The sequence below is a fragment of the Rhodamnia argentea genome, chromosome 7 (assembly GCF_020921035.1).
Source record: "Rhodamnia argentea isolate NSW1041297 chromosome 7, ASM2092103v1, whole genome shotgun sequence".
NCBI classification, from domain to species: Eukaryota; Viridiplantae; Streptophyta; class Magnoliopsida; order Myrtales; family Myrtaceae; genus Rhodamnia; species Rhodamnia argentea.
The window spans coordinates 22,201,683-22,223,766 of record NC_063156.1 but is presented as its reverse complement, the minus strand read 5'-3'; the positions used below and the strand labels follow the sequence as shown (position 1 = coordinate 22,223,766).

General features: G+C 40.6%; 1 protein-coding gene across 1 annotated transcript; it reads left to right on the top strand.

Moving 5' to 3' along the window:
- The first annotated feature begins 18,091 nt into the window (after nucleotides 1-18,091).
- Nucleotides 18,092-21,260, top strand: LOC115734716 (protein NRT1/ PTR FAMILY 2.11-like). The gene is made up of 4 exons (XM_048283101.1): nucleotides 18,092-18,295; nucleotides 18,401-18,618; nucleotides 18,729-19,288; nucleotides 19,973-21,260. Exons 1-4 carry the CDS (start codon nucleotides 18,208-18,210, stop codon nucleotides 20,874-20,876), a joined length of 1,770 nt encoding a protein of 589 aa, XP_048139058.1. The 5' UTR covers nucleotides 18,092-18,207; the 3' UTR covers nucleotides 20,877-21,260.
- Nucleotides 21,261-22,084: the final 824 nt, after the last annotated feature.

Here is a 22,084-nt window from a genome sequence, read left to right as displayed (position 1 = left end):
TTATAATTTCTGGCAGACAGATGTAACCTGACTTAAATGAACACATCACAGTCGCGCAATTGCTTTCGGGTTTCGTCGATTCTATTGAGATTATTCGTTTGATCCATTGTTGGCTAAGAGACAAGCCATGTCAATCCCTCCTCTAACAGCAGCACGAGTAGTTTAAGCTGTCTTCTTCACGTTTTTTTTTTTTTTTTCAAAAAAGTCTACTCCCTGTTCAACATGCACAACTTTTTTTCCTTAAACAAGCACCGTTGATTAAGACGCAATCACGTGCTTACACGTTGAGGCTAAGTTCTAGAAATCATCGTCCCAGGTACGAGAGAGCGTTCTGAAGCTTACGACAGGAATCTTTTTCAAGAAGAAAATAATAATAATAAAGTTAATATCATTAAAAAACCTCACATTAATAGACACGAGATGTTTACTCCAAAATAGTTTTCGCCTTATAAAAACTTCCAAACCGGTGCCGGTGACTTAAATGGGTAACTTCTATTAGCATTATGCCAGTATTCCATTAAATTGCACGAATACTTGACACAAGACTGCAGAACGGTAGAGAGATGTGTCAAATCGGCGTGCATTGACACGTGCGAATTTTAACGTGATGTCGAATGGAATGTTAATGAAAGCTAAATCTTGATCAGGGAGTTTAAGATTTTTCATAAGATGAAATTAGCTTATGGTAAGAGTTTGATGGGTACCAAGATTCCTCATTTTTTTTTAATAGTATTAGCCCCATCAAAGAAAAATTTGGGACTCTTTACCAAAAAAAAAAAAAAAAAAAAAAAAATTTGGGACTTCACATTAGATCAGGCAAATTCTATCTTTCACGATTTTCTTACTTCTTTTCATTGTCTCTAAGAGAGAAAATAGGCTAAGGATCTGCCCGACAGGATCACAAGATGAGAAATTAGGCTAAGGATGCCCCAACAGGATCACAAGATGAGATCTTTTTTGGCCATTTTCTTCAATGGGGGGTTTTTCAATTCTCACGCATATAAGCGTTGAACTTCTAGAACAAGAGGATATCTCTCTGTAGAGTAAAGGCCCGTTAGGAAAGATCCCGAATTTTGTCCATGCCGTACTAATTCTCCTTTTTTTTCTTTTTTCTTTTTTAATTCTTCAACTTCTTTTCATTAAAATTTTAATTAATTAAGGAAACGACCCTGCCCAGCCTTTTTTATCCTCGGATGAGTTCGCATCAACGTTCACAAACGTACCATGTTTCATGTAAACAACAATCCCTAGCATTCCAGATCAAGTAACGGAAAAGCAGCTCAAGTCCGTAGAATTTTAGGTGGTATCAGAGTTAGACTTTACTGCTTTCGTGTGTGTCCACCCTATTAGTCAAATTTATCGCATGTTACTCTTTAATCTGGCATGTACGTGATCGGTGTGTTGAAGTATCACAAAGCGCTTAGTAACCCGGTTTGTGTTTTCTGCATTACACACATGTGGTCTCCTCCACTTCTAAGCTTAATATTTTGAGCTAGACATTTTAGCGCGTAAAATCTTGGCCGACCACTGTCAAACACGACATTAGAACCAGATTCTGCCTTTCTCGCATGTGCACCAACCCATGTTAACCAATTTTACGTGTCGCTCCTCATCCGACTTGGGCGTAAGAGGGGGTGTCGAAACATTCTTCACACACACACACACACACATATATATATATTCCAATTATGGGATACCAAACTTGCTAATAGAGTATCTGAGACAGGTTCTGCCCCTTTCCAATGTGTGTCCACCCCTATGAGGCAAATAACTTCTAACACATCAATATCTTGACTTATCCATAGTTTTAATAACAGTGAAGGTGTGACGCCCCAAGTAGATGGATGAATTAGAATCATTATTTCATTTGTAATCATTAAAGCAAAAGGATGAGGTCATGCATGATGTAATTCTATATGTGAAACTTATGGTTGAAAATGAGGGAGATGTGGCATAATGAATAAGAACTCTCAGCTAGCAAACTTAAAGAGCATTAACAGGCCGAAATTAAAAGCAGTGATGTAAGGAATGATGTAATTTGCTGGTACGAAACTAGGTGATAAACTAACGAATGTAGAAACCAAATAGTAACAAGCGGCTAATAAATTATGGTCATTAGAGACGAAGAGAATCACGACGATAATTATCGATACCCGTATGAAGAAATATCAATTTTATTTATACATAACACAACATACATAACAAATAGGATGAAGTTTAGGATGTCGTGGAAGATGCTCAACAAGAGTAGCTATTACACCGCCCACTAGTTGAATTATTATTCGATCCTAAGGTTTTTGAAATTTCCGTCAATCAGGGGGTCGAATGATGCAAGAGAATCCCACATTGCTCCACTCCAATGTCACTTCATGTAGTTGACATGTGTTATCTTTTGTTTTGGAAAAGTTTTTTATGATCAGCAGTTGACAAGCATATTCGTTTTGGAGGCTTTCTTTGCTTTTCCCTTACTCCAATCGCTGTGTTATGAAGTGTATCTGCTTAATCGCAATTTATTAATGGGGGTGAATATATATATATATATATATATATATATATATATATATATATATAGAGAGAGAGAGAGAGAGAGAGAGAGAGAGAGAGAGAGAGAGAGAGAGAACATTTGGGACTGAGGAAGTCGACTTCTATGCATCTCCCCCAATTACATTTGAGTTCTAATTTATGGAAAATGTATCCGCCAAGCTTTGAATTGGTGATGACGTTTAGCTTTTTTTTTTTTTATACGTGCATATGTAAATGTATGTGTAGTGAATTAATTACCCGTCTTTTAATGCTTGGACGCATCTTTTGGAAAAAAGATGCCTATACATAAAAGATATGAAAAGGCGGCCTTTAGTTTAATAAGGTCCGTTCACGTCCTAACAACTTGTAGGATTAATTTTACGGATTGCGATTTCGACATCTTGTTTAAGACGGATTGGATTTTTTTTCGAAATCTTTGGTACATTCTGGACGGAAACTCGACCGGCAGCATTCAGTGCCGAATTTCATTGGTTGCCGGCTATATTTTGGGTCTGCTAAGCTTGGGGTCTTTTAATATGTCGTAGGGGTTTCTTTTGATGGTAGAGAGAGAGAGATTTGGCACGAGAAACTTTGTCACGCAAGTGGTCGGTTGTCGTGTGAGTAGTTGTTCATCGAGTTAGTGGTTATTCGCTACGGTTGGCCGTTTTTGAAGTTTTTTGTATACCTGTAGTGAGCGATTTGACTTAAAAATAGGATCACTTTGTGACATTCGAAAAATTCCTGCGTCAATTAATAGTACGGAGGAAATTAAGGTGATAAATGTCACAGGTGGAAATTTTAATCGGATGATTAACGTGATAGTAGCAGAAGGACAAAATTGTATTTTCCACATCCGTAGTTTTCGGTAAGTGTTTTTACTAAGATTGAATTACTGAATAATTTGTAACTGGGTTCATTATTTAGAGTAGCAGTGAAATGTGTATCACCGCATTGGTTATTAACGTAAACCGATACGCTTCGCGTTTACATATATGTGTCGGATAAGCAGTAGATTAAAAATTTACTGAGTTGAGTCTCTTCTTGCATTCGGTAAATTTTATTGAATGTTTTGACGTGTTTTAAATATTTTTTGGCGTTCCCAATGCTTAGAATGGACACTAATTTCCTTATTTATATACTAATCTACTAAAGCAACTTATCAGAATATCTACTTTGGAACCATATGATTGAGCCATTTATCTCTTTAAATTGGGATAAAAAACACTAGAAGTGCCAAAACTTGTGTATAATGCTCACTTTAGTGCCAAAACTTTCAAAACGATCACTTAAGTGCCAACTTTTTTAAAAAACGATCACTTAAGTGCCAACTTCTTTTAAAAGCGATTACTTAAGTGCCAACTCTAATTTGAGCCGACATGGCTTGTCGAAAATCCGAGACGTGCTATTTTTTTAATTAATATTTAAACCGACGTGGCTCGATGGAGTTGACATTAAAGTGATCAATTTTTAAAAAAATTGGCACTTAAATGATCATTTTTTAAAAAAGTTGGCACTTAAGTGATCGTTTTGAAAGTTTTGGCACCGAAGTAATCGTTTTTCAAAAAAGTTGGCACTTAAGTGATCGTTTTGAAAGTTTTGACACTAAAGTGAATGTCGTACACAAATTTTTGCACTTGTAGTGCACTTAAGCCCTTTAAATTGTATCACCTCTCTTCACTTTCTACCAATTGTTTTAACCTCTCTTCACTTTCTACCAATTGTCTTAACCCACATGTCCTTGGTGACATAAAGCTTAGCCTAGCAATTGCATAATGCATTGCCTCAATTCTTTTAACCGTAGCTAATTAATGCTCTTGATAAGCTTAACTTTCAACCATCCAATTTACTTGGCCAAAGAGACTCCCTCTCAAAATATCTCCTTCTAGCAAATCTTATTAGGCTATTTGTACCCTAGCTATTTCTTTAGGGATACTTGAAGCAATTGTATTGGAACACCTATACTTTTACTTTACACTGAATGTTGTTAACCCAAGGATAATTATTACTTTAACCATGATTAATCAATTTCATCCATTTATAGCTCTTACACGGTTTATTAGATCCCCTTTCTTGGCCGCATCATTTTAAGTCTCCAAGCTTCAAAGTGGGAGTTCTTGCTTCGTTAACTTCCGACCACCAACTTCATTCATCAACGTTCATTTTCAAAACCCTCAAGTAAAAGAGAAGATCCCACACTAATGTTATTAAAGATTCTATCCCGATCTTTCATGTGTCGACAAGGTAAATTATTGGATTCCTCTATGGGTTTTGTCGTTTTGAAGACGAGAATTGTTAATTTTCTGTTTTGTTCATTTTAATGGACTGTGACTAAAGCTTTCAGTTACTCAAGTGATTTTCAGGTAAGTGAAAGTCTAGGGCCAGAGTTAGGTTGATCTACTTGCTACTCTTGATTTGGTTGTTTGAAATTGTTAATTTTACTTTTTACCTTTGCTGTTAAGTGTGAGAAAGTAATGATATTCGAGTGATGAGACGTGGTGGCTGTATGACATGAAACGATTGAGTTTCTACATGTTGAGATCAGGATTAATCTAATTTTGGTGAGATTTGATAGTATAAAAAAGTGAAAATGATGAGATTAAACTAGAAAGTGATACTCTTGTAATTCGACTAAGTTACCGATTTACTAGCTAGGTGTTGCCGATTAATCACGTTGTCGCTTTTCTACGAATGTTCTAATTGTTTGTATGAGAAATGAAAAGACTAAAGAGGTAAGTGTTATTGAAGATATCACCGTCTACTCTAGAGTTCAATAGCGTGACTCTTCGATAAATTTTTCGGTTTCCGATGGACGTCTATCGACGCGCGTGTTTTGTGTCATTATTGCTTTGTAGTCTTTTAAGAGTCATTATTTGTTGTGTGTCTCGAGAGTCTTTTAGTATTCTGATGTGTAATTATTGCTATGTATCCGGACGAGTCTTTTCATATTCCTAGGGTATGTCGGGAGTCATGTTTCTAAGCCTATATAAAGGCGAGTCTTGTAATCGTTTTAGCAAGGTGAAAGTAAGGTGAATATAGAAAATTGTAGAATCCATCTCCTCTCTTGAACACTTCTCTCATGTGAAGAGAACCTTTCACCTTCGATAGTTTTCGATCATCTTGAGGATCGAGACGTGCTTTGCTACTCTGAGTTTCAACATTTGGTATCGGAGTGCGGTTACCAAGGACCGTGAATCAAGTCTTTCGGAGTGTGGTTCGTGAAGACGGTGGTTAGCGACCATTGTTCGTGTGCAAGCGGTCGAGGACCGAAGTACGTCGAAGTTCTGCCGGAGTACAGCCGGGGACTGTGATCAATTGATTGGGACCAAGCCGAACACTTTTCTCCAATCGGATGGCGGACGTATCAAGTTCGACGAATGGTATTGAGAAGCTGAACAATTCCAATTATAATAATTGGAGTACCCGCATGCAGTTTTATTTGCAGGGTCAAGATTTGTGGGATATTGTTAGTGGCAGCAACACCACGACACCCACAAACGATGGTGATCCGAGGAGATGGAACATCAAAGCGGGTAAGGCTCTTTACGCTCTTGTTGTGACTGTTGAAGATGACTTGTTGCAACATATAAAAAGTGCGCAGACTCCCAAGGAGGCATGGGATAACTTGGCAGCGTTGTTCGCGAGGTCGAATGATGCCAAGTTGCAAAGGTTGGAGAACGAGCTACTGTCGATGTCACAACAAAATATGACGGTGAGTCAGCATTTCTCCAAAGTTAAGTCTATTTGTGACGAAATTTCGAAACTAGATCCGAATAATGCCATATCTGAAACGAGAATGAGAAGGATTATTATTCACGGGTTAAAGCCAGAGTATAATGGTATTGTTACGGCTACTCGTGGATGGGCAACTCAACCGATGTTGACCGAACCGGAGAATATTTTGGCCAACCAAGAAACTTTAGATAATCAAATGTCTAAGGTTTCGATGAACGGAGATGAGAGTGCCCTCTACAGTGATAAAAGAGGGTTCAAGGGCCAAAGGAGAATCGGTGCTGACAATAGAGATGACAAGCCGGGAAAAAGTCATGTTGAAAGGCAAAACTAGCCAGCTCGTGGAGAATGGAAAAAGCATCCAGGAGAGACGAGCCTTTGATCGGGAGGAGCTTGGCGTAATCGTTATGGGAATGATAAAAGGCGTAGTGGACGATGTTACGTCCGTGGCAAAGAAGGTGATTTTGCCAGAGATTGTCGAACAAAAAGAGTTGAAAGAAATGTCGCAGCTTCATCGAAGAGGAGTGATTTCGATGACAATGTGGAATGGGATTTTCATGTGCCTATCGTAACGGAGGTACAAGACGAGCTCGCTGCCTCGTCCATTGCCGAGTTGAACTATTCGATGGCTTTAATCACTGTAAGTAATAAGTCGATTAATTATGATATTGACTGGATTGTTGATTCAGGGTGTTCGAATCACATGACCGGAGATCAAGGCAAGCCGTCGAATACGCTTGATTATACCGGTGGACGTGTAGTTATTACCGCAGATGGCTCGAGGTTGCCAATTTCCCATATTGGTGAGACGGTGATAACTCCTCGACTCAATTCACAGCAGGTTGAATTGAAAAATGTGTATCATGTGTCGGGGATGAAGAAAAATTTATTGTTTGTGTCCCAGCTCACGTACTCGGGTAACTATGTTATATTCGGTCGACGAGATGTTAAAGTGTACCGAAGTGTGAAGCCCACTAGTCGACCAATCATGGAGGGATGTCGACCGGAGTCTGTTTACGTGATGTCTGCTCAAACGGCATACGTAAACAAAACCCGGAGAAATGATACACCTGATTTGTGGCATGCGCGACTTGGGCATGTAAGTTATCACAAGTTGAAAGTGATAATGCAGAAGAATATGCTGAAGGGCCTCCCCCAGTTGGAAGTTCAAGAAGATGTGGTTTGTGCCGGATGTTAGTATGGAAAGGCACATCGGCTTTCTTACGAGGAATCATCGTTCAAAGCTCGTATGCCTCTCGAGCTCATTCACTCGGATGTGTTTGGTCTAGTGAAGCAATCATCTATTGGTGGATCAAAGTATATGATCACATTTATCGATGACTTCTCCAGGTATGTTTGGGTTGATTTTATGAAAGATAAATTTGAGACATTTATCAAATTTAAGAAGTTTAAGGAGAAGGTAGAAAGTGAAGTGGGCAAGAAGATTCTTTGCCTTCGTATCGATAACGGAGGAGAATATACTTCTAATGAATTCACGAAGTATTTGCGAGAGTGCAAGATACGTCAACAGCTTACTTGTCCGTATACGCCACAACAAAATGGAGTTGCCGAAAGGAAGAATTGGCATCTAGCAGAGACATGCAGGAGCATGCTACATGCGAAGAATGTTCCACCAAGATTTTGGGCTGTGTGTATGAAGACAACGACTCATGTGATTAACAGATTACCTCAAGCAAGGCTTGGCTTCGTTTCACCATACGAGAGGTTATGGAAGTGCAAGCCTGTGGTAAGTCATTTCAAAGTTTTTGGATGTGTATGTTATGCATTTGTGCCAGAACACCTTCGCAGCAAATTCGACAAGAAGGCGGTTCGATGTATTTTTCTTGGGTTATGATGATCAACGAAAGGGTGGAAGTGATGTGATCCTACAACAGGGAGGTGCTATATTTCGAGAAATGTGGTGTTCGACGAATTGTCGTCATGGTGGTCACCTCAAGCTATCGAATTGCCAGATTCACAAGATATCGAAGAAGAGTTTCAAGAAAGGCTGAAAGAATTCGATGAGGATCAGCCTATCGAAAAAGATGTCGAAAAGGATGTCGAAGCACAGTCACAAGGTTCGACAAGTTCTTCCGGTGAGCATCGAATAATAACGGAAGAATTTCGACCAAGTCAGGTAGAGGAACCTGAAGGAGAGGAGCCTCGGTTTCGAAGATCACGGAGGCAGAGGAGGCCAAACCCCAAATATGCCAATGCAACGTTGATCAAGATGTTGGCGCAAGTGGAGCCATCGACATATGAGGAAGCATCGAAGGATGCAAAGTGGAGGAAAGCCATGGAGGAAGAGATCCTCGCACTAAAGAAGAATGAGACGTGGGACTTGGTACCGAAACCCGAAGAGGTACGTCCTATATCTTGCAAATGGGTTTATAAATTGAAAACTCGACCGGATGGGTCGATAGAGAGATATAAAGCACGTCTAGTCGCTCGAGGTTTTTCGCAAAAGTATGGCATTGATTATGAAGAAACCTTTAGTCTAGTGGCCAAAGTTTCTACTGTTCGAGTTCCGTTAGCACTTGCAGCAACCGAGTCGTGGAATCTGTGGCAGATGGATGTGAAGAATGCCTTTCTTCATGGAGAGCTTGATCGAGAAATATACATGGAGCAGCCGGATGGTTTCAAGAGCAAAAATCATCCAGAATATGTCCGCAAGCTAAAGAAAGCGTTGTATGGCTTGAAGCAAGCCCCGAGAGCATGGTATGGGAAGATCGCAGAATTCTTATTGAGAAGTGGTTACTCTGTAGCCCCTGCAGATTTGAGCTTGTTCGTGAAGGTAGAAGATGGAAAGATAGCGACCGTGTTGGTTTATGTGGATGATCTCATCATTACTGGAGATGATGAAGATGAGATATGTCGAATTAGAACCAATCTCTCTGTCCGTTTTCAGATGAAGGAGCTTGGAGAGCTCAAGCACTTTCCGGGACTCGAGATTGATCGGACAAAGGAAGGATTATTCCTATGTCAACGTAAGCATGCACAAGATCTCTTGGAGAAGTTCGGGATGCTCGATTGCAAGCCTATATCTACTCCGTTGGATGGGAAAGCAAAGCAGTGTGCTGATGAAGGTCGAGAGTTAGAAGATTCGACCATATATAGGCAACTGGTAGGTAGTCTAATTTACCTTACCATAACTTGACCTGATATCGCTTTTGCGAGGGGAGCAGTAAGTCGATTTATGGAGAAGCCACGGAAGCCTCACTTGGATGCAGCTAAGCGTATCCCGAGGTACGTAAAGAAGACCTTTGATTTTGGCCTTTTGTACAAGAAAGTCTCATCGAGTGAGTTGGTCGGTTATCGCGATGCCGACTTTGCTGGAGATCAATACACAAGGCGCTCGACTATTGGATACTCGTTTAATCTTGGATCAGCGGTAGTATCCTGGTGCAGTAAAAGACAGCCAACCGTGTCTCTGTCGACAACATAAGCTGAATACAGAGCAGCAAGAATGGCAGCTCAGGAGAGTACGTAGCTAGTGCGCTTATTGGATGATCTTCATCAATCGATAGATTATTCGACAACTTTGTTTTGTGATAATCTATCTGCTATAAGTTTGACAGAAAATCCAGTTTTTCATGCTAGAACAAAGCATGTGGAAGTACACCATCATTTTCTCCGAGAGAAGGTCTTACGGGGCAAGATCAAAATGGAATACACCAAGACAGGTGATCAAGTGGCTGATATCTTCACCAAAGGTCTTGGAGCAGCAAAGTTCGATGAGTTTAGAACTCAGCTTGGTATGGTCGCAAGATCTGTTCTAAGAGAGAGTAGTCGGTGAGGGGGAGTATTGAAGATATCACCGTCTACTCTAGAGTTCAATAGCGTGACTCTTCGATAGATTTTTCGGTTTCCGATGGACGTCTATCGACGCACGTGTTTTGTGTCATTATTGGTTTGTAGTCTTTTAAGAGTCATTATTTGTTGTGTGTCTCGAGAGTCTTTTAGTATTCTGATGTGTAATTATTGCTATGTATTTGGACGAGTCTTTTCATATTCCTAGGGTATGTCAGGAGTCATGTTTCTAAGCCTATATAAAGGCGAGTCTTGTAATCGTTTTAGCAAGGTGAAAGTAAGGTGAATATAGAAAAATGTAGAATCCATCTCCTCTCTTGAACACTTCTCTCGTGTGAAGAGAACCTTTCACCTTCGATAGTCTTCGATCATCTTGAGGATCAAGACATGCTTCGCTACTCTGAGTTTCAACAAGTGTCTTATTAATTCTTACGTAAGTGATGCATGAAAAAGACATGGCGAATGTATTTCGATGATGATTTGCGTAAAATGCTGTTGTGTACCAAATGTTGACTTTGAGAATGGCTATGTAAGAGATAATAAATATTGTTATGTGGTTATATATTAAAAAAACAAGTTATACTATGGTTCTTCGCCCACATATTGGTGGGGGATGATGCCCCGTGAGTGCGGGTACCCCAAGAGGGTTCGGGATGCCTCGTAGTGGAGATGCCTTGGAGTTGAGATACCCCGGAGTTGGGATGCTCCATAAGTCAGGATGTCGCGGGAGTACTCGAAATGCCTCAAAGTGGAGATGTCCCGTGTATCGGGATGCCTCAAGAGCCGGGATGAAATGAGATGAAATAATTATTATGAGGCATGTAATTGTGCCTACATATCTACTAATGAACTATCAACATGAAATAGGTAAATTAGTGCATTCATTTCTTCAATTGTCTCTCATATTTATTTTGTATGTGTGGGATCGTTGTGCTTTACATGTACTAGGTCGAGTAACGAGATGATCTCCCAACTTAAACTTAGGAATTTCATTTACAATGTCTCAGCTCACTCCTTTATTTATTTATTTTTTTGGAGCTGCAATGCATTTTGAATTTGTATTTGAGGATATGCTTATTCCCAAATCAGCTATAGTATATACTAAGTGTAGCTTTACTGTTTGGGTCGACGTGGGGTTTCTAGAGTGACTTCCCTATTGATTTGTCATTTGGTACCTAAACGTTGAGGGTGAGTTGGTTGGACCGCTGAAGGGTTTCGATGGGATGACAATGAGTCGATGGGTTTCCCCATGGAAGGGAAAACCCATCTCTCCTGGCGGTAACTTCACATCGGCATCCGATATTCTTTGCTCGACGGACAGCACGCGCACCAGATGTCATTCCACCACCACCACAACCACAACCAACCCAAAAGTGGGATGAGTGCGAGAATCCAACCTAACCACACTCTCCATCAATCAAAATTATTCTTCCTTTCTGCTGCTTGAAAACTTTGCTCCCACTTCTTAATTCCTATTAAACACATGAAACCCCATAAGGTCATGAACTGCACAACACCAAGACCCGAATTCCTTCACAGAGACTCGTACAGATCAAGGAAAAGTTTACTTTCAATGGCTGAGCATTGAAGTAACGACCCTGCACAGCCTTTTGATCCTCGAAAGAATCACATCAATACTAACAACATGCGAAGAGTCACTTAAACAGCAAAATCCTAGAATTCCAGATAAAGGAAATCATCCCAAGAAAGTTTGAATAAAAGCTGAGGAAGAGATTTCCCTTTAAAAGAATTGATGGTCCAGGTAATGTCACTATCCCAGTCACTAGGAACTCTCAAAATCTGACGAAGATGCAGCACAACAAACCAGACCCGAGATGACATAGGAAAGCCAAAAATGGATATTGATTCCTGTCTTCAGTAGCTGAGTTATAGAGAAACAAGCAGGTGAGATCTGCATATTCCTCTTGAGCAACCTTTCCTTGGTGGATGATTTGTTATTTATTGCCAACCAGCAATGAAACAGTGTGCAGGACTGCGAGGTCTGAACCGTATCACCTTACACCAGGACACTTTTTAAGTCCTTCAGATCTCAAAGAATTCCAAGCACTTCCAGTAGTAGACTTCCCAGATGGAGTTGACTTCCAGATGAACCTATCAGGGAAAGAGATATTAGGCTGCATAGGAACACAAAGCCAATCCAAACCCTAAATAACATCAGAAGCCTTGGCCTGGAGATGCAGAGAAGAATGACCCTGGTATAAAATTTGCTGGGGAGTGCACCCAATGGATGCCAATCATCCTTCCAGATAAAAGTAGATTTCCCATCCACCGCTAGCTGGAATGGACAAAGTCCAAAAGGATATCATGTCTGGTGTTAACTGCATTAGTGCTGGAAGAACTTGATTTAAGCAAGTTAAGATTACTAATAGGCTTAATTGTACAATTGTAATGTTTTTCTATAACCTTTTTTCTTAGTACTTTTTGTGATGGACGGGCTTGGCAATAATTTAGGCAGGCCCGACAAGGTTTGGGCTTGACCAATGACCACCCATCTCTGCTTTTCCAAGTCTAGTGCCACATCATTATTTCAACGACGCTTATAATGATCAAACTAACCGAGATTATATTCGAGACAAGAAAAGGTTTGAGAATCTCCAAGGTAAACTTTTGCAGTACAAGTAGACTCGTCAAACGGATGGGTCAAGTCGAAAATTATCCTACCCAAATTAACTCTTTTTTTTTTATGCAATATAAAGGTAGCAACTCATATCCGACGCAACACATATTGCTAGAATACTTTTATATTTAACTCAATCCACGAAAGCTCATACCCAAACTGAGAGGAGAGCATGAAATGAGTGGCGTAAGACCGAGTGAGAGCAAGAGAAAGTGAAAAGAGTCTTAGAGGTGGGTAAATTCACTTACCAAATATAACTTAGAACGTTTTGAACCTTTATAACTTAAACACCATTTAACTAAAACTGTTCTTCGGCACATAGAAACCGCCAAATCGGTTCTCAATTTACCCTCGGTTAGCATTCAATCTAATTTCAAGGCAAATGATAACATGGCGGATCTGCATGAGCCCGCCTAGAAAACAACATTTTTGGTTGAAATGACGTCGTACTTAGCTATCTTAGTCAAAAGCTACAACGTCGTCGCATCACACATGGCCAAATTAAGGCAAAACTGAGTATATTAAGTAGAATAGGAATGACTTTGCTAGCCAAGCATTAATGGGGAGTAAATTTGGGATAACTGTACCACTTTGGGAGGGGTTTTTGCGCATCGAAAAGCTAAGTTATGCTTATGTGTCTAGGTGTTATCATATTAGGATTTCTTATGTAAACAGACCTATGATAAATTATGCTTGAGCCATCATATTCTGTTTTTTTTTTGTTACATCATATTCTGTTTAATTGTGTACTTTTTATAGGATAGATGCACACGAATAATCACATACAGGAATCTATATACTCCACATAATTGATCATCTTAAATTCGAGGATATGGGCCACCTCCCAATGGGAAAGGAAGTACGTGAACCAAAAAGGAAGCCGTACCATCGAGCCTTCACATTAAGACTAGGCCCATTATGGCCCAAAAAAATAAGTTGGGCCCAACTAATTCCGCACTTGAAACCGTTCTTTTTCATCTGCTTTCACATAGTAATTCACTTGGTTTACCTACAAATCGACTGAGATTACAATGGCTAGAGATTGTATTATAAATGGAAAACAGTCCTGTTCCAAAAATGGACACGTCGAAATTTTAATTTAGCTTGCACGTTTCACATTATAGCCAAACCCCCATCCCACCCAATTGTGTGGTTTGGCTTGTAGTTTCGTTTTCTTTTGGAAGTTAGCTTGGTTTCATTCGAGAATCTGTCAAAATTCACGTTTCTGTCTTCTTTTGCATTGGAAGCTTGTGAGGATCCAAAATCAAATTGTCAACTCCCTTAATTCCACGGTCGACGGCGCGTGCACCACCACCACCACCACCCCCCCACCCCCAGGGCTGCCCCGAGAGAGAGAGAGAGATTGCGACGTCCTCTAGGCTCTAGGTACACGTCCCGAGTCCTGACCTGAACAAGTTATGTAGATTCATTTGGTTGGTACCTCCATATGACCATTCAAGTGTCTAGCCGGTAGGTGATGATTTCTTCTTTTCTTGTGCTTAAATGATCTGGGGTTAGAAATTGGGCCGATCCGAATCCGTCTTGCTGTCATCTCTATTTCAGATGATCAAGCACGACAGACGACAGGTCCTTAGACCCGTGTTGACTATGAATTTCCACTGTGAGACATTGTGACTGAGAATAGAGTGGACCGAATGTGATGTGGGCACGACAGGACGTGCCATTGTTCAACAACCAGTGTGTCGGCTCAAGCTGGATGTTTTCTCAATGAGAACAGACAAGTTATTATCTTGGATTTTATATGGAACAGATGGACTCATTAGCCAAACTTGTCGCCAAATTGTGATTTGGCTTTTTGCTGAAAGTCAGAAAATACGAACTCGTCCTTTTTCTACCGTTTTTTCTCCTTTTCACATGCATGGTTAGAAGTTCTCAATGAACACTATTCACTTATTTTGTTGCCCTGGCCTTTGTCATTTTCCAGCTCAAGTTGGAGACATGATCGTCCTGGAAATCTTTAACAATCACTTCGATACAAACTCTGTAAGATGAATTGTTGCCCGTAAGTCTTCTCATAGTGTGTCTCACTATGAAATGAGCACGAACTGCCGATCAAACCCGGGATTGAGGGATGTCACCTTCTTAGGATATGATTCAACCCAAATCCTAGTTTATTAATTGCTTGAAACATGTCATGTTTATCATGATATTAAAGTTATCTTAGGTCGCATTTCGTAGGTTGGACCTCAACCGAAATAGAGTATTATCGGAAATGAAGTGGACTTGAATAAGGATCGAGATCAGTGTTTTCTTTAGTATGCTGTTCATGTTAGTGGTCTCCAGGGAATGTTCAAAATGGCAAGATTTCCCTACTTCTTCCTCTACAATACAGGCTTTTGGATTTCTTTGTCATGAAAGCCATATTTAACGAATCGTCTGGTAAGCTAACATTCTGATCAAATCTGAAAACTTTGTTAAATTCACTGGAATACTTTCGTCACTCGAGTTGTTAAGTGTGCTTTAACCTTGAACTCCATGTACTGAACGCATGAAGCATATGGAGAAGCTGCAAGATCAAATTGAGATTTTCGGCCACGAGGGCACAGAAGAATCAGAGTTACTAATGTTCTTGGAAGTTTAGTTAACTTGCCGGTGCTTTGAAATTGCTCCACAAAGCTACAATTATCACCCCAGAAGACGTGAAGTGTTTGATTGAAGTCATCCCGATAGGGGTCTCAACCGGTGTCTCCTACACACCTGTAGTCCAACAGCAAACTTTTGTTGTCTTCCAATCTATGATCGAATTGTCATCCCAAGGCTAATGAAACTCACTGGAAAAGGATACAGCATCGTGATACTCTTAAAGCTGGGGACCAGGATGTTTCAGCCACAATCACCAGGATCAGGTCGGTAATCATGGAAGACAGAAGGAATACTTGGGACTTACTGACCCAATCAGACTCAACCAGAGAAGAGATGCAATTTCTTCTATGCCAGGGTTATGGCTGGTGCCTCAGCTAGTAATATGACTGAGTATCTGGAGCAATTGCACTCATTGCTCGAGTTGATTTTTTGTGCAAGCGGTTCCCAGAGAATATGAGAAGCTGGCAGGGCCGAATCACCTGAGCAGTCTGCCGATATCAATCCTTCACTGGATGAAATGGAGACTGGTTGGCTCAAGATCTTAACAAGGGAAAGTCGAATGTCCTCTATTTTCTGATTGCTCCATTGGCAGCATTGAATTTGGTTCAATTTGTTCTGTGCGCGAGTTGATTTAAAAACAAAGGAAGCAGCAACAGCAGCAAGTACTGAAGTTGGCTTAATCTGTGGTGTGCAATAAAACAAACATGTTGATTTCCCTGATTTCTTGTTTTTTAGCAATTAGGAGAATAACACCTTTGCAAATGCAAGTAGGATTTCGTTTATGTTCTTTTAGTCAGAACTTGTCATTTGCCTTCATCTGTGTGGTTGCATTCCGACGATTTGCGTTGCTGGTACCGTCCAGGCCTTTTCTTCGCCGACCCAACTCAACTCCTAGATATATTTCTATCCTGAACATGTTCAGCAGCCATACAAGTGGTTGCTCACAAATTTTCAGAAAACGCGCTCATGGATTCACCAGGAGAATTCATCGGCGGTACCTAAGAATTGTATTTTCAGCATATTTGGTATTGTAATATAAAACGCGCGGAAACTAGCCATGATCTTGCAAATAAGTCAATGTGAAAAGCCCAGAAAAATAACGATGAACGATAAAGAACACCGGAGATTACGTGATTCAGTCCGAATATCAGTATCTACATTCACGGAGAGCCAGCAAATCGGAGAATCGTAGTTACAATCGCTCAATACGTTCTTATTTTTCGCGCCTAGATTATACTCAAATCTAAAGCTTTTACAAATAAACAACTTAATTAGATATATAAAAAAAAACTCACAAAACACAAATCGATCGGTATTCAAGCCCAAGGCAATAGCTCACGCACGGCCGAAATGCCGGAACGTCCCTTACGTTCTTTTCTCTTTCTCTCCCGCGGCTGTTCTTCACTTTTTTTTTTTTTTCTCTTGTGCGGCTTCGGTCTTGTATTGTGCGGCCCTCACTCTGCACAAACTTTTCTTTTGTCCAGAGAAAAAGTAACCTAAAAGCAACTCACGCCCTTTTACATTTTGCTTTTCTCTCTCCCTCTGACAAAACTTGGCCCCATAATTTCATATGCATATAACTTACGATAACATAATAACAATAATATATGTGTGCCTTCTTTTCCGTCCTGTAGCGCCCAATATCAAAAAGCTGTTCTAGTAGCATATCTTGATCGGTCAAACCGGTCAAGAATAATAATGCTTATCTTCTCCAACAGAATATAAATGAATCTTTTCTTTTTTTGTTCGTCAGATTTTGGGCTCAAACTCGAGACATAATTTAATATTTGGAATGGATAAGTTCTCCACGACAAATATGCTTGACATTACAAAACCGAGATAGATTAGGGAAAAGTACACTAGAAGTGCCATAACTTGTGTACGGCGTTCACTTGAGTGCCATAATTTTCAAAACGTTCACTTAAGTGCCATAACTTTCAAAAATCGTTCACTTGAGTGCTATGTCGGAGCAAAATTGTTCACTTAAGTGCTACAGTAACTTTCCGGCGTGCCACGTCGCCTTTCCGTCATGCCACGTCATCTTTTCGGTATCTACAGTAACTTTTCCGGCGTCTACAGTAACTTTTCCGGCTGCCACGTCAACATGGCACTCAAGTGAACGATTTTTAAAAGTTATGGCACTTAAGTGAACGTTTTGAAAGTTATGGCACTCAAGTGAACGCCGTACAAAAGTTATGGCACTTCTAGTGTACTTTTCCCGATAGATTACCATCCGTAAAGCATAATGAACTGCTGCTCAATATGGTCGAGTGACTTCACATGTTGCATCTCCGCATTGACCAGATCCTTGTTCATTTGGTTCAGCATGTCACGTTGTAAAGAAACTCAAGGATATTACATCGTATTCCGGAGTATATACCAAATTAGAATGGCATAAAAAATGAATCGGTTTTAAGTAAGAACCAAATGAGTATTCCCATTCTCATGCTCGTCACGTAATTGGTCTCTAGTACAGGTTCTATAAGACTAGAATTTCTCTCCTTTTTCTATGGTTAAGTTCCTGGAATTCCTTATCCGGACAATTATTTTCGAGGAATCATTACGTTAAGCATAACCATGAGAGCCAATTTCTAGCAGGTAAAGCTGACCCTCTACTCTGGTTATGGCATAAATTGAACCGACGAACGAGGGATGAGACATGGGATGATGAGTCGACAGAATCTTTAGCTGTATCTACGACTTTTGTTAAGGCAAGTAGACTCGGTCAATATTGACAGCCAAATGATTTCGAAGTATAAAATTCATGAAAAACCAAACTTTCCAATCAGGAAGGAGAGATTGAATTCCTGGGAACCGCAAGAAAACTGTCCAAAAGAACTGCATTATATTTTATACAAGTATAAATTACTTAGCTTTGTGTTGAGGACAGGAGGAGTACCGCTATGGACAAAGCCATGGAGAAGAAAGAGGATGGTGTTTCGGCCGGGGAGATTCGCTATGGCGGCATAAAAGCCATGCCCTTTGTAATAGGTACGAGAGTGACTACTAAGCGAGGTTTTTGCTTCTGTATATGTCTCTGTTTTCTTTGAATTATGAAGGAAATGACAAATGCCGCAAGGATGCCAAAAATATCAGGAAACGAGACATTTGAGAAGCTCGGGACGATCGGCACCTCCTCCAACCTTCTGGTCTATCTCACCACTGTCTTCAACATGAATAGCATCACTGCTACTAACATCGTTAACATCTTCAATGGGACCATCAATTTCACCACCTTGCTCGGAGCTTTCCTCTGCGACACTTACTTTGGCCGTTACAAGACAATAGGATTCTCTTCGGTGTCCTCGTTTCTGGTACTTACATTTAGCATTTCATCATTGTATGGTACACTTGTATGATGTTCCAAGCAAGAAAGTGTACAAATGTAACTAGGATCTATTTAACATTCCATTTCATGTTCCAGGGGATGCTCGTGCTTACCCTAACAGCTGCCATAGCGACGATGCATCCTCCTCATTGCGAGACGGAGGCAAGCAGCTCGTGCCGTGGACCGACATTTGGGCAAATGGCATTTCTGCTCAGCGGGTTTGGACTGCTTGTGATCGGAGGTGGCGGGATTAGACCTTGTAACCTGGCTTTCGGGGCTGACCAGTTCAATCCCAATACGGAATCCGGGAAGAGGGGAATCAGTAGCTTCTTCAATTGGTACTATTTCACATTCACTTTTGCCATGATGGTGTCTTTGACGATCATCGTCTACGTGCAAGCCGACGTAAGTTGGGCTTGGGGATTGGCCATTCCCACTTTCCTCATGTTCTTGTCATGCGCTGCTTTCTTCGTGGGAACGAGAATCTACGTGAAAGTAAAGCCCGCTGGTAGTCCGCTGGCGAGCGCCTCGCGGGTGATAGTGGCAGCAATAAAGAAGAGGAAGTTGAAGTTACCGGACCAGCCATGTCTCTCCTTGTATGACTATGTTGTGAGCAGTTCCATCAACTCCAAGCTCCCTCACACCGAACAATTCAGGTTTTTTGTTGGTGCTTTCTCATCTTGCCTTTCATTTTCATGCATTTCCATGTTGAGCAGCAATAGGAATTGTCTGCAAAGTGCAATATCTGTTGAACTTGCAGATAGAACAGTAACCTTTGAAAAACGAATGGTAGTTAGATAAGATAAGATAAGATAAGAAAAGACAACCCGATCTATAATGGATTTTATACTTCTTATGATACAGCTGTAAGCTATCCTCGTTCCCAGAAAAAAGATACTTTCAAGAAACGACAAGTACGACTGCACGTTAAAATTTCATCACCTAAAACCAATTCTGGAGAACATACATCCCATGCTAGCCAACTGACATGTCTTGTCCTATCAACGTGCAATGTTTAAACTCCTAACAATTAGTTGCAGCAAGCTATATCCGATCTGCTAGCACTAAACAGCGTGATTATGAATGATATGTGAACATGATTTTGGGCATTGTTGAACCAATCTTCCACATCCATGATCCCAGAGAATAAAAAAGCGGGCACTTTCTTCGGTCGCAAAAGTCGTCGGAAAACATATATTGGCATGGCACTCGGGAAAAGCAACACGAGAAAACCATTTAAATGAGCGATGGGTTTTCTAACATGTTCTGGTCCACAAGAACACCAGAATCAGACGGCTAACAATATTCTTAACGTTTGAATTAGTCACTGATGATTTCAGATTCTTAGACAAAGCCGCAATCATCACTCCAGAAGACCAAATTAACCGTGACGGATCAGCAGCCAATCCACGGAGACTATGCAGCATTCAGCAGGTCGAAGAAGTGAAGTGTTTGATCAGAGTCATACCCATCTGGATCTCAGCCATGATCTACTACATAACCTTAGTCCAACAGCAAACCTACGTGGTCTTCCAAGCCCTTCAATCTGATCGACGCCTCGGGAGCTTGAACTTCAAGATTCCAGCCGCCACTTACATTATATTCTCGATGATCGCCCTCACTATCTGGATTCCTATCTACGACAGGATGATCATCCCGCGCCTAAGGAAGTTGACGGGAAAAGAAGGCGGGATCACACTTCTCCAGAAGATGGGAATCGGCATGTTCCTGGCCGTGGTCACAATGCTTATATCAGCCATTGTCGAGAACAAAAGGAGAACTTTGGGACTGACCGAGCCGATTGGGGTTGACCCAAGGAGAGGCGCAATTTCTTCTATGTCAGGATTATGGTTGGTGCCTCAGCTGGTGATGGGAGGATTGTCTGAAGCATTCACTATCATCGCTCAAGTCGAATTTTACTACAAGCAGTTCCCGGAAAACATGAGAAGCATTGGTGGGTCGCTCTCTTTTGTGGGGATTGCAATGTCAAGTTACTTGTGTAGCTTGCTGATATCCATAGTTCACCAGGTCACAAAAGGAGGAAGTGCAAATGGTGACTGGTTGCCTGAAGATCTTAACAAGGGAAAGTTGGACTATTTCTATTATCTGGTTGGTGTATTGCAGGCATTGAACTTAGGCTACTTCATAGTATGTGCTAGGTGGTATAAGTACAAAGGAAGCGGCATTAGCACCAGTGTTGAAGTCAATCCGGAGAAATTGAACTCGGAAAAAGTTCTTGTTTGATGCATCACACCATTTGGAGACAATTATAATTCCCAGTCCAGTGTCTAAGTAAATGCAAACTGGAGAGGCTTGCCTGGAGCAACGATTGCAAGAGGGCAAGACCATGATGTATTTGATTGATGGAGTTGTGGAGTTTGATAAAGAAAAGTAGTATTAAAGTTCAGAGCTTTTACTACTTGTAATTTTCATATTAAAGCAGAGAATAGAACTTTTTATTGTTGCTAATGGCATACATGTAATTTTTATCATAATATATGTATGCATTAGGCTATTGCTATATATTGGTCCATTATCTTTTATAGTTGTAACCTTGAAACTTGTAACTCTGATAGTCATACTGATGGTGAAGAGATTGCCTAGTGTGGAACCGTGATTTTCCCTTTATGATCTTAAAAGGGTTTTCCACGTAAAAAATCACCTGTCTTCTTCTCTATTCTTTTCTTCAAATATTCATGCTCCTAATAACCGGTATCAGAGCCTGATTTGGCGAAATGGTGGGAGTGACAAATATGGACGAGGGAAGGTGAGGATTGATCAGTTCGATGACAATGACTTTTGTTTTCTAGAAAAAGCAGGCCGAGAATCTCTTGTATCAGAAGAACTTTCATCAACCTCTGTGAAGTGAGAAATCATATTCAATCAAGCAAGGAGGGTGGGAATCGTGAGTTCTGCAAGCTGTGAGTGTGATTTGTTTTACATTGGCGCAGAACCTTGCTTTCGACATCGCCAATGAGAAGACAACAACGGATTTGATGAGGGCTTGTTCAACATGTACGAGAAGCCTACTCCATCGAACGGTGTACATTTCATGCGTCGTCTTTTCAATCTGAAGATGGATGAAAGTATTTTTGTGACAAATCACATCAACGAATTCAACATGATCACAACTCTGTTGAGTTTGGTGGAAATTTAATTCGATGACGAGGTAAAAGGTTTAATTTTGTTATCGTCTCTACCTAAAATTTAAGAGTGCTACTATGACTGTAGCGAGTGAGTAGTTCATCTGGTCAAAAAAATTAGAGCTTCAAGAAATCCTAAATTTGATTCTTAGCGAGATTATCCGCAGAAGAGAGTTAAGGTGAATTTTTGGGTGTTGCCATAAATACCAAAAGCATAGGGAGAAGCAATCAACAAGGATGAAACCATTACCGTGGTAGATAAAGTCCAGAAGCAAATAGAGACCCTTTGGCGAAATGATTTGCTGAAAA